Raw genomic sequence first — 13,807 nt, 5'->3', positions numbered from 1 at the left:
AAGGCTAATAGCAATTCATTCATAACTTGTAGTAGAAATAACACAGAAGCGGCACAACATACAGACATAAGAATAGAGGCTCCAGAATTGTTATTACATGAGGAGTGCATGTAGCTATTAAAATGGGCGTCTGGAGCGGTGAGAGGTCCTCTTTAAATGAGTTCTCCGACGCAGGGAAACCTTAGTCAGGGGGCCTGGCGTGGTGCCAAAGTAAAAAGCTAGAAATCTTGTGTGTACCAAGTATTATCGCACTACTTTGTGGCATACTGCGTGCACAACGTCCCACTGCCTGTATCTGGACCACTAGCGCCACCCTATGTAAGTGTATGAGTAAAGAATAGGTAGGAAATCTCGGGCGGACTATTACCTATAGGGATAACCAGTGTATAATGGTATGATCGGCACTAACCTGCTCTCCCCTGCTTGGCGGCTCGCTGGGATCCAACCCGCAGGCTTGCTTACACTTATACGCTGTCCCGTGGTAGGAGATTGTAGAAATGTTCAGCCTTGCAGACCCATCATGGACTATACCATGGTAAAAGGAGGCCAGAACACGGGAAGGATCTATGTGCTGGGTGCCGCGCGGTGACACTCCACTCAACACGTAGAAATAACGAAAGAGTAAAAGCCAACCAGCAAGCTCGGTGACGTCACTATATATAAAGCTCTGGACACAATCCAGTCCAAGGCCTTCTCCTTCCTCACAGATACTGGTGTTAAAACCCCTACTCCAGCACTACGGCTTATAGGCTCCATTAAGGTCTCTGCTTAAGAACATGTAAAGTGCAATCTGGTTGCACCAGCTTTGATGAATCTCCCCCAATGCATTCTTCACGGTCATAGGGAAAAAGACTACTTCTCATCCCTCCACTGGAGCAGCCATTTTGGCTAGGCTAAATTTCTATTCTTAGTATTACAAGAGAAATAGTACATGTTTGAGAAGTTAAAATCATTTACAAGAGTGAAAAAAGTTGAAACGCTGGTGCCAAATATTCAGGGACGTAGCAGATTTAAGAAGCGGGAATCTAAATAAATTCTGCTTTTGTGAATGGAGAAGTAATGTGCAGCCCACCCCTCCATTCACTGTCTGCCTAATACAGAGCTCGGCCATCTCCCTCCATCCCATAGAACTGAATGGAGTGGTAATGTGCGGCCCACCCCTCCATTCACCGTCTGCCTAATACAGAGCTCGGCCATCTCCATCCATCCCATAGAACTGTATGGAGTGGTAATGTGCAGCCCACCCCTCCATTCACCGTCTGCCTAATACAGAGCTCGGCCATCTCCCTCCATCCCATAGAACTGAATGTAGTGGTAATGTGCAGCCCACCCCTCCATTCACTGTCTGCCTAATACAGAGCTCGGCCATCTCCGTCCATCCCATAGAACTGAATAGAGCGGTAATGTGCAGCCCACCCCTCCATTCACCGTCTGCCTAATACAGGGCTCGGCCATCTCCCTCCATCCCATAGAACTGAATGGAGTGGTAATGTGCGGCCCACCCCTCCATTCACCGTCTGCCTAATACAGGGCTCGGCCATCTCCATCCATCCCATAGAACTGTATGGAGCGGTAATGTGCGGCCCACCCCTCCATTCACTGTCTGCCTAATACAGAGCTCGGCCATCTCCGTCCATCCCATAGAACTGAATGGAGCGGTAATGTGCAGCCCACCCCTCCATTCACTGTCTGCCTAATACAGAGCTCGGCCATCTCCATCCATCCCATAGAACTGAATGGAGCGGTAATGTGCGGCCCACCCCTCCATTCACTGTCTGCCTAATACAGAGCTCGGCCATCTCCGTCCATCCCATAGAACTGAATGGAGCGGTAATGTGCGGCCCACCCCTCCATTCACCGTCTGCCTAATACAGAGCTCGGCCATCTCCGTCCATCCCATAGAACTGATTGGAGCGGTAATGTGCAGCCCACCCCTCCATTCACCGTCTGCCTAATACAGAGCTCGGCCATCTCCGTCCATCCCATAGAACTGATTGGAGTGGTAATGTGCAGCCCACCCCTCCATTCACTGTCTGCCTAATACAGAGCTCGGCCATCTCCGTCCATCCCATAGAACTGAATGGAGCGGTAATGTGCAGCCCACCCCTCCATTCACTGTCTGCCTAATACAGAGCTCGGCCATCTCCCTCCATCCCATAGAACTGTATGGAGCGGTAATGTGCGGCCCACCCCTCCATTCACGGTCTGCCTAATACAGAGCTCGGCCATCTCCATCCATCCCATAGAACTGAATGGAGAGGTAATGTGCAGCCCACCCCTCCATTCACCGTCTGCCTAATACAGGGCTCGGCCATCTCCATCCATCCCATAGAACTGAATGGAGCGGTAATGTGCGGCCCACCCCTCCATTCACCGTCTGCCTAATACAGAGCTCGGCCATCTCCCTCCATCCCATAGAACTGTATGGAGTGGTAATGTGCGGCCCACCCCTCCATTCACTGTCTGCCTAATACAGAGCTCGGCCATCTCCATCCATCCCATAGAACTGTATGGAGCGGTAATGTGCGGCCCACCCCTCCATTCACCGTCTGCCTAATACAGAGCTCGGCCATCTCCCTCCATCCCATAGAACTGTATGGAGTGGTAATGTGCGGCCCACCCCTCCATTCACTGTCTGCCTAATACAGAGCTCGGCCATCTCCCTCCATCCCATAGAACTGATTGGAGTGGTAATGTGCAGCCCACCCCTCCATTCACTGTCTGCCTAATACAGAGCTCGGCCATCTCCATCCATCCCATAGAACTGAATGGAGCGGTAATGTGCGGCCCACCCCTCCATTCACTGTCTGCCTAATACAGAGCTCGGCCATCTCCATCCATCCCATAGAACTGAATGGAGCGGTAATGTGCGGCCCACCCCTCCATTCACTGTCTGCCTAATACAGAGCTCGGCCATCTCCATCCATCCCATAGAACTGAATGGAGCGGTAATGTGCGGCCCACCCCTCCATTCACTGTCTGCCTAATACAGAGCTCGGCCATCTCCCTCCATCCCATAGAACTGAATGTAGTGGTAATGTGCAGCCCACCCCTCCATTCACTGTCTGCCTAATACAGAGCTCGGCCATTTCCCTCCATCCCATAGAACTGAATGGAGTGGTAATGTGCGGCCCACCCCTCCATTCACCGTCTGCCTAATACAGAGCTCGGCCATCTCTGTCCATCCCATAGAACTGTATGGAGTGGTAATGTGCGGCCCACCCCTCCATTCACTGTCTGCCTAATACAGAGCTCGGCCATCTCCCTCCATCCCATAGAACTTAATGGAGTGGTAATGTGCGGCCCACCCCTCCATTCACCGTCTGCCTAATACAGAGCTCGGCCATCTCCATCCATCCCATAGAACTGAATGGAGCGGTAATGTGCAGCCCACCCCTCTATTCACTGTCTGCCTAATACAGAGCTCGGCCATCTCCCTCCATCCCATAGAACTGTATGGAGAGGTAATGTGCGGCCCACCCCTCCATTCACCGTCTGCCTAATACAGAGCTCGGCCATCTCCCTCCATCCCATAGAACTTAATGGAGTGGTAATGTGCGGCCCACCCCTCCATTCACTGTCTGCCTAATACAGAGCTCGGCCATCTCCATCCATCCCATAATGGAGTGGTAATGTGCGGCCCACCCCTCCATTCACTGTCTGCCTAATACAGGGCTCGGCCATCTCCATCCATCCCATAGAACTGAATGGAGCGGTAATGTGCAGCCCACCCCTCTATTCACTGTCTGCCTAATACAGAGCTCGGCCATCTCCCTCCATCCCATAGAACTGAATGGAGCGGTAATGTGCAGCCCACCCCTCCATTCACTGTCTGCCTAATACAGAGCTCGGCCATCTCCATCCATCCCATAATGGAGAAGTAATGTGCGGCCCACCCCTCCATTCACCGTCTGCCTAATACAGAGCTCGGCCATCTCCCTCCATCCCATAGAACTGAATGGAGCGGTAATGTGCGGCCCACCCCTCTATTCACCGTCTGCCTAATACAGAGCTCGGCCATCTCCCTCCATCCCATAGAACTGTATGGAGCGGTAATGTGCGGCCCACCCCTCCATTCACCGTCTGCCTAATACAGAGCTCGGCCATCTCCATCCATCCCATAGAACTGTATGGAGTGGTAATGTGCGGCCCACCCCTCCATTCACTGTCTGCCTAATACAGAGCTCGGCCATCTCCCTCCATCCCATAGAACTGATTGGAGTGGTAATGTGCGGCCCAGCCCTCCATTCACCGTCTGCCTAATACAGAGCTCGGCCATCTCCGTCCATCCCATAGAACTGATTGGAGTGGTAATGTGCGGCCCAGCCCTCCATTCACCGTCTGCCTAATACAGAGCTCGGCCATCTCCATCCATCCCATAGAACTGTATGGAGTGGTAATGTGCAGCCCACCCCTCCATTCACTGTCTGCCTAATACAGAGCTCGGCCATCTCCCTCCATCCCATAGAACTGTATGGAGTGGTAATGTGCGGCCCACCCCTCCATTCACTGTCTGCCTAATACAGAGCTCGGCCATCTCCGTCCATCCCATAGAACTGATTGGAGTGGTAATGTGCGGCCCACCCCTCCATTCACGGTCTGCCTAATACAGAGCTCGGCCATCTCCCTCCATCCCATAGAACTGAATGGAGCGGTAATGTGCAGCCCACCCCTCCATTCACCGTCTGCCTAATACAGAGCTCGGCCATCTCCATCCATCCCATAGAACTGAATGGAGTGGTAATGTGCGGCCCACCCCTCCATTCACTGTCTGCCTAATACAGAGCTCGGCCATCTCCATCCATCCCATAGAACTGATTGGAGTGGTAATGTGCGGCCCAGCCCTCCATTCACCGTCTGCCTAATACAGAGCTCGGCCATCTCCGTCCATCCCATAGAACTGATTGGAGTGGTAATGTGCGGCCCAGCCCTCCATTCACTGTCTGCCTAATACAGAGCTCGGCCATCTCCGTCCATCCCATAGAACTGTATGGAGAGGTAATGTGCGGCCCACCCCTCCATTCACTGTCTGCCTAATACAGAGCTCGGCCATCTCCCTCCATCCCATAGAACTGTATGGAGAGGTAATGTGCGGCCCACCCCTCCATTCACCGTCTGCCTAATACAGAGCTCGGCCATCTCCGTCCATCCCATAGAACTGATTGGAGTGGTAATGTGCGGCCCAGCCCTCCATTCACCGTCTGCCTAATACAGAGCTCGGCCATCTCCGTCCATCCCATAGAACTGTATGGAGAGGTAATGTGCGGCCCACCCCTCCATTCACTGTCTGCCTAATACAGAGCTCGGCCATCTCCCTCCATCCCATAGAACTGTATGGAGAGGTAATGTGCGGCCCACCCCTCCATTCACTGTCTGCCTAATACAGAGCTCGGCCATCTCCGTCCATCCCATAGAACTGATTGGAGTGGTAATGTGCAGCCCACCCCTCCATTCACCGTCTGCCTAATACAGAGCTCGGCCATCTCCGTCCATCCCATAGAACTGATTGGAGCGGTAATGTGCAGCCCACCCCTCCATTCACCGTCTGCCTAATACAGAGCTCGGCCATCTCCGTCCATCCCATAGAACTGTATGGAGTGGTAATGTGCGGCCCACCCCTCCATTCACCGTCTGCCTAATACAGAGCTCGGCCATCTCCGTCCATCCCATAGAACTGATTGGAGTGGTAATGTGCGGCCCACCCCTCCATTCACTGTCTGCCTAATACAGAGCTCGGCCATCTCCATCCATCCCATAGAACTGAATGGAGTGGTAATGTGCGGCCCACCCCTCCATTCACTGTCTGCCTAATACAGAGCTCGGCCATCTCCGTCCATCCCATAGAACTGAATGGAGCGGTAATGTGCGGCCCACCCCTCCATTCACTGTCTGCCTAATACAGAGCTCGGCCATCTCCCTCCATCCCATAGAACTGAATGGAGCGGTAATGTGCGGCCCACCCCTCCATTCACCGTCTGCCTAATACAGAGCTCGGCCATCTCCCTCCATCCCATAGAACTGATTGGAGTGGTAATGTGCGGCCCACCCCTCCATTCACTGTCTGCCTAATACAGAGCTCGGCCATCTCCATCCATCCCATAGAACTGTATGGAGTGGTAATGTGCGGCCCAGCCCTCCATTCACTGTCTGCCTAATACAGAGCTCGGCCATCTCCCTCCATCCCATAGAACTGAATGGAGCGGTAATGTGCGGCCCACCCCTCCATTCACCGTCTGCCTAATACAGAGCTCGGCCATCTCCCTCCATCCCATAGAACTGATTGGAGTGGTAATGTGCGGCCCACCCCTCCATTCACTGTCTGCCTAATACAGAGCTCGGCCATCTCCATCCATCCCATAGAACTGTATGGAGTGGTAATGTGCGGCCCAGCCCTCCATTCACTGTCTGCCTAATACAGAGCTCGGCCATCTCCCTCCATCCCATAGAACTGAATGGAGCGGTAATGTGCGGCCCACCCCTCCATTCACCGTCTGCCTAATACAGAGCTCGGCCATCTCCGTCCATCCCATAGAACTGATTGGAGTGGGGGTCATTCACACATCCCCTTCCATCTTGATCAGTGGGCTTCCCAGTGGCCGGATCCCCATGGATCATACGGCTACCACCAATCCTGTGGTAGCTGATAATGTTGTTCAAGGGTCAGCCCTTTTGAGACTATTAATAATGAAGTATAGACTCCATGGCATCTTTTCCAGGTTTTGACATCTTTTTGAGGCTATTTGAATGTGTTCATCACTTGCATTGTAGGTGGAGGATCTGCGCAGTCAGATTCTGAAACTGGAGGAGGATCGAGGACACTTGCAGCACCAGGTTTCCCAAATGTCCTTACAAAGTCAACATGAAAACCTTGAGGAGCAGAGGAGGATCTGTGCAGGTAGCGTCCTCGCTTCACCAAACGATCTCTAGATATTTTAGAGAATCGGTAAAGAATATAATCTGTCGATAATAGACGTTAAGGTTGGGTTAGCCCCCACATGCTACAGGAGTAAGAACACCGGGAACGCCAGCGATTACTTCTGTAACTATGATCTGACTCTTCAGAGTGTGACCCATCTTCTGCTTCCTTCCAGCTGTAGAGCGATCTGAGCGCGAGAAACAGGAGCTTGAGCGTCAGATGACTGAACTGCGCACTCAGCTGAACCGAAGCGCAATGCTGTCCGAAATTGACGATCTAAAACGCAGCCTTGACCAGAAGGACAGAGAGAAGGTTCAGCTGGCAGAACAGCTAGAAGTATGTATACCAGGAGAACGCTGCCCTCCCAACCCACGGCCCAGGACAGCCCTGTAAGGTCCCTAATCCTAGAAGGGACACATTATATATGATACCTGTTTGTACACGGTTACTGCAGGATGCACTGGGCAGCTCAGGTGGTACATTCATATGGCAGCTGGCACAATGACCCTGCACATGACAAGGTAGTCCTTTCTAGCTGCTTGTCGTTGCAGTGTTTGATTACATGTCAGCTATAACGAGCAGCATTACTGTCCCATGCCAGGTTCAGCCTCTAACATCTCACCTGCTGTCAGATATACCGCTGCCATCATTGTCTGTTAATGCCGCACAATCTCCCACTTCTCTCAAGCTTCTCTCTCTCTCATAAGCAATTAGACGTCACTTAAAGAGGTTCTAAATCACTGGAACACAAGGTTATTGCAGCGGCTGCACTGCCAAGCCTATAGAAAAGGCTTCATTATTGGGCTTTGCTTTAAGCAGACGGAGTGTAACAGCAGAAATACATCACATTGGAAATGCTACCGTTTAACTTATTTTAGAACAAAAACAACGTGTCCCCACCATTATTCGGATAAATCGAGTCTGTTTCTGATTATCCTCTTAATCTTCCAGACTGGAGAAGCCAGCAGAGTGATGGGCTCCAGAATCCATGGATTCAGCCCCTGTAACGTCGTCTTCTCACCCAGCTGGTAACCAGTCGAGAATGTGTTGGCATGGTTATCTTTCATTCTGTGTGAAGAATTCGGAAACAAGTTGTCACTAAGAAGACTTCTCCTCTCCATTACAGGATTTAGCAGCAGGTTCAAGGGGTATTCTGTTTATAACGGAGTATCTCATATCTGGGACCCTCACCGATTTATTAGGGGCTCCAGCATCCCCTGTTTCAGTGGAGCCAAGTGCTGTACTCTTGTCCAAAAGCGAGGAAACTAAAAGACCCCCGTTCTCGTTTTGGTGAGATCTCAGTGGTCAGTCCTAGCACTTTTCCCCTGAGTATTATTATTGGAATACCCCTGCCCTCAATAGTGCCAGGCTAGTCTTGCTGGTGCAGCATTTGGGCTAGTTTGGTTTCATGAGCTCGGTTTCTAGACTATTGGGCGATTATTTGACTCAAGATATTACCATTTAGTTTCCTCAAGGTTGTACATGAAAGAATAACCATATATTAGGGAATTACTATCTGTGCAATTCTCTTTGGCTCATCTTGTAGGCCTTGAACACTGACATGGAGAAGCGGGAGCGACAGCAGCTGAGGATGCTGCAGCAGGTGAAGGACATCCAGGGCCGCTATGAGATGTGTGAGAAAGAGCGGAGACAGCTGGAGAGTCAGAATTCTGAACTGGGGCAGCAACTTGAGGAGGTAACCCAAGAGGCAGAAAGGTGCCTCACGGAGTTGAGGCAGGAAGAGACCCTACGTATGGAGGCCGAGAAGAAGAAGGAAGATCTGAAATCTAAAGCACAAGAGACTGTCAAACATTGGAAGCTGAAGTGTAAGAAACTGGAACGGGAGCTGCACAAGAAAGAGGAGTCTGTGAGTTTGTCATCTGAGCATTGCTCACAGGTAAGTTGTCCTCTCACAGTAGGTACATACTGACTACTTGTGGTCATACACTCTCCTATTATCCTTAAAGGGGCTGTCCGGAACTTTAATTAATGGCTGATCATATGGGTGTGCCTGAGCCCATCTTCCCTGCTCACCCCACTGATACTCCATCAGTTAAAGAGGTTGTCCCATGAAAAGTCTTACTATCCATTGACATCTCTGGTAGCGCCCCCTGCAGTTTACCCTTCTGGTCCACCTTCTCCTGCATTCCGTGGTAGACAGGCATGCTCAGTAGCTTCCCTGCTCCCTTTTCCTCTGGATGCCGGCATAGTGATCTTATAGAGAAGATGCCTTTCTCTGGATCTACTAGCAGGATACCAGGCTGAACTGGATGGATGGCGGGCTTTTTTCAGCCTTTTATAAACTATTTTGATATGATTGGGCACACAACTGAAGCGAAGGACGCTTTCCTTCTCGACAACTGCCTGCTGGTTAGTGGAGGTGAAGTGCTCCGTTTACATGCACAGCATGGGACGTGAAACGGCTACTACTATCTCTCGTCCTCAGACGGCTGCGTTGTTTCTGGGCAGCAGAGCATGGTTTACACCACACCATCTGCAGCCCAGACACAATCATTTCGGTGTGCTCATGTTTAATTGTCTCACCCGATAAATGAGAGTTTTGCTCGTTCATCGGGAGGCTGCCAGTGACCTCTGACCTTCCAGTCCCTACTGAAATGCACTCAAAGCCTGTATGGCTGTGTAGGAGTCCAGTAGAATAGCCATCCAACATTAGGTTTTTTAAGTATGTGGCTTCCTTTAGCACAAAATCCCCTTTACACGGGCCGATAACTGAACAGCTGTCAGGAATGGGCAAACGGTCGTTCACTGGGTGAAGCTTCGTTGATGCAGACGCCTAAATCATAATTTCTGAGCAGCAGATTGTTCTGTATAAATGGGGGCCTGCTGCCCACAAACAATGGAACTGTATGAGGGGAGTGATCGCTGTGGTGACTGTTTGACCCCATAACGAGAAGATTATTACTGCATCTTTAACAGGAGGGACTTATCAGGATGTTTGTTCCTGATAATTGCCTGTGCAGTTAGGCCTTTAGAGTTTATAGGTTTTACCGCTATAACTCGCTTCACATGATATTCTCAGTGTATGCTGTGTATTATGTAGAGATGTGATTATCTCATCTGTCTGTTAACAGGCGATTAAGGAGAAGGATGAATTCAAATGTCAGCTTCAGGCCACCACACAGCAGGCAGAAAGCCTGCGCAAGGAGCTGGCAGAGGTGCTGGGCCGACGCGCGCAGCAGGAGGAGGAATTACACCTGCGGCAGATGCGCTTAACCGAACTCCAGGATCAACAGCTGGGACTGGAGAAAGAAGTGCGCGAGTCACAGGAGCTGGTCGGGCGGCTGCAGGGTAACACCCCATCTCACTCCTTGTGTTGTGCCTGGAACTTTATCTGTATAAAGGTGGCGACAGGCAGGTTTTTCACTATATCATGTGGTGCGGGCATCCTCTGGCAGCCTGCTATAAGGTTTACATTCAGAGCCAGAAACCAGTTCAAATAAGGACAGTATTGTATGGCATCTTACTAAGGGCACGCTTACAGGAGTATTCCCACTTCAGAATATTATGGCCTTTACACAGGTGCATACCCAGGGGACCCACGCCCATCAAACCCTTCAGTGGGATATTCCTTTTATTCAGTCTAGATGAGGACAAGTCTTCAGCCTCTGGATGTGAACAAGGATAAGGCGCATATCTTGAAAATGGTGGGGAATTGACACAGAAAGAACATGAGGAATTGCAGAAACCTTTATTATACAGGGATTTATTTACAGAAAGCTGAAGCAGCTCAGGTGATAAGTATACCATATGGAGAAAGGAATTGGCCACCTACAGAATCCACCTCCAGGGGATTTCTGACACCCATTCTACATCCATAGGCATTAATATGGAGTTGGTTCCCCTTTTGCTTTTCTGGGAAGGCTTTCTACAAGATTTTCAAGGGTGTCTGGGGAACTTTTTGCCTGTTCATCCAAAAGAGCATTAGTGAGGACAGACACTGATGGAGGAGAGGATCCGGCTCACAGTCTCCGTTCTGGTGTTGGATGGGGTTGAGGTCAGGGCTCTGTGCGGCCAGTCAAGTTCTTCCAGACTCCACCAACCATGGCTTTATGGAGCTTGTGCACTGGGGCGTAGTCAGAGGGAGCGTTCCCCAAACTGTTCCCACAAAGCTGGAAGCATACAATTGTCCACACTGTCTTGTCTGCTGAAGAATTAAGATTTCCCTTCATAGGAACGAAGTACAACAATCCATTCTGACACCAATATCTGTAAGGTTAATGTCCATGGGCTGGATGTTATACACTGTGGTAATGGTAGACTGCATGGCCGGAGGCTGGATGTTATGCACTGTCGTAATGGTAGACTTCATGGCTGGAGGCTGGATGTTATATACTGTGGTAGTGGTAGACTGTATGGCTAGAGGCTGGATATTATACACCTGTGGTAATGGTAGACTGCATGGCCGGAGACTGGATGTTATACACTGTGGTAATGGTAGACTGCATGGCCGGAGGCTGGATGTTATACACTGTGGTAATGGTAGACTGCATGGCTGGAGGCTGGATGTTATATACTGTGGTAGTGGTAGACTGTATGGCTAGAGGCTGGATATTATACACCTGTGGTAATGGTAGACTGTATAGCTAGAGGCTGGATGTTATACACCTGTGGTAATGGTAGACTGTATGGCTAGACGTTGGATGTTATATACTGTGGTAATGGAAGACTGTATGGCTAGACGTTGGATGTTATATACTGTGGTAATGGTAGACTGCATGGCTGGAGGCTGGATGTTATACACTGTGGTAATGGTAGACTGCATGGCCGGAGGCTGGATGTTATACACTGTGGTAATGGTAGACTGCATGGCCGGAGGCTGGATGTTATACACTGTCGTAATGGTAGACTTCATGGCTGGAGGCTGGATGTTATACACCTGTGGTAATGGTAGACTGCATGGCCGGAGACTGGATGTTATATACTGTGGTAATGGTAGACTGCATGGCTGGAGGCTGGATGTTATACACTGTGGTAATGGTAGACTGCATGGCCGGAGGCTGGATGTTATACACTGTGGTAATGGTAGACTGCATGGCCGGAGGCTGGATGTTATACACTGTCGTAATGGTAGACTTCATGGCTGGAGGCTGGATGTTATACACCTGTGGTAATGGTAGACTGCATGGCCGGAGACTGGATGTTATACACTGTGGTAATGGTAGACTGCATGGCCGGAGGCTGGATGTTATACACTGTGGTAATGGTAGATTGCATGGCTGGAGGCTGGATGTTATACACTGTGGTAATGGTAGACTTCATGGCTAGAGGCTGGATGTTATATACTGTGGTAGTGGTAGACTGTATGGCTAGAGGCTGGATATTATACACCTGTGGTAGTGGTAGACTGTATAGCTAGAGGCTGGATGTTATACACCTGTGGTAATGGTAGACTGTATGGCTAGACGTTGGATGTTATATACTGTGGTAATGGTAGACTGTATGGCTAGACGTTGGATGTTATATACTGTGGTAATGGTAGACTGCATGGCTGGAGGCTGGATGTTATACACTGTGGTAATGGTAGACTGCATGGCCGGAGGCTGGATGTTATACACTGTGGTAATGGTAGACTGCATGGCCGGAGGCTGGATGTTATACACTGTCGTAATGGTAGACTTCATGGCTGGAGGCTGGATGTTATACACCTGTGGTAATGGTAGACTTCATGGCTGGAGGCTGGATGTTATACACCTGTGGTAATGGTAGACTGCATGGCCGGAGACTGGATGTTATACACTGTGGTAATGGTAGACTGCATGGCCGGAGGCTGGATGTTATACACTGTGATAATGGTAGACTGCATGGCCGGAGGCTGGATGTTATACACCTGTGGTAATGGTAGACTGCATGGCCGGAGGCTGGATGTTATACACCTGTGACCATGACCTGCATGAAATACCAGAATGGAATGATAAAGTTGCGTGGTCCAGTACTTCTCTCCATATAGTGTGTTTGCCCAGAGTGGACACACAGATCTCCTAGATAAGTTTGTGTATCTGTTCTCTGTAATGTAATATATCACAATATACAATATGTCTCTATGTGATGTATGTATACAGGAGAGCTGCAGCGGCAAGTTCAGCTCCAGCAGCAGTTGCAGGAGGACCGGGAAAGGCTGCAGGAAGAGATTCTGTCTGCTGGTCGAGCCCAGGAGAAAAGCAATGAGAAAATCCTGGAACTGCAGGAGTCTGTGAGCGACCTGAGTGCAGAGAGGGCCGAGCTCAGCAGCCGCCTGGCACAGGAAGAGAGGAGTACCAAAGAGCTGAGGAGGAATCTTTGTGAGGCCCAGAAACAGGCAGAGTTTGCCCGGGAAGAGCTGAGCTCAGCAGGACGACAGCTGAAGATGGAGAGAGATGTGCACCAGCGGGAACTGACGGATCTGCGCTCTGCGGCCCAGACGGCCAATGCCAAACATGAGCGCAACATCCAGGAGATGCTGGCACACTTCCGGCAGGAGAGGGAAGAGCTAGAGTCTCACATACGCACCCTAAAGGTACTACACATATAGGGGGGGAGGCCCTGTCCTCTGCATGCGGTATATTTCCATGTGGTTAATCCGGTGTATTCATTGTATCGCACTGCAAAATTTTATGTTCCTAAAATAATGCAAGGTATGTGAGAAAAAAAATTATTGTATGAAAACAAGCTTTGAAATTTGGTTTGACATGGTTTTGTCACACCATATTACTCCTGTGCCTAGATGATCCGAATCTCTGTATGAGCAGGTAGCAGCAGGGATATTACCTTCCCTCAGGTTAGCAGACACAGGCTACCATAAAACAGCCGGACAGGAGCAGCTTTGATTCTGCAGCTCTGTCCTGATTGCTGCGTGCTCCTGTAGGTGGCTACACACTGAATCCTTCTCTTTTA

At 50.2% G+C, this 13,807-nt stretch overlaps 1 protein-coding gene across 3 annotated transcripts in view; it reads left to right on the top strand.

The window, feature by feature from the left end:
- The window catches only part of CEP128 (centrosomal protein 128), a 182,941-nt gene that overhangs the window by 76,435 nt on the left and 92,699 nt on the right, over positions 1–13,807 (top strand). For all 3 annotated transcript variants that reach the window (XM_040411239.1, XM_040411241.1, XM_040411238.1), the window contains exons 11-15: positions 6,769–6,895; positions 7,092–7,252; positions 8,463–8,813; positions 10,009–10,225; positions 12,997–13,430. In XM_040411239.1, coding sequence (XP_040267173.1) covers positions 6,769–6,895; positions 7,092–7,252; positions 8,463–8,813; positions 10,009–10,225; positions 12,997–13,430 — 1,290 coding nt within the window. The remainder of the gene's footprint in view (positions 1–6,768; positions 6,896–7,091; positions 7,253–8,462; positions 8,814–10,008; positions 10,226–12,996; positions 13,431–13,807) is intronic.

The sequence above is a fragment of the Bufo bufo genome, chromosome 11, assembly GCF_905171765.1.
Source record: "Bufo bufo chromosome 11, aBufBuf1.1, whole genome shotgun sequence".
Taxonomy (NCBI): Eukaryota; Metazoa; Chordata; class Amphibia; order Anura; family Bufonidae; genus Bufo; species Bufo bufo.
The sequence above is the reverse complement of the archived record's forward strand: the minus strand, read 5'-3'. Positions and strand labels throughout refer to the sequence as shown.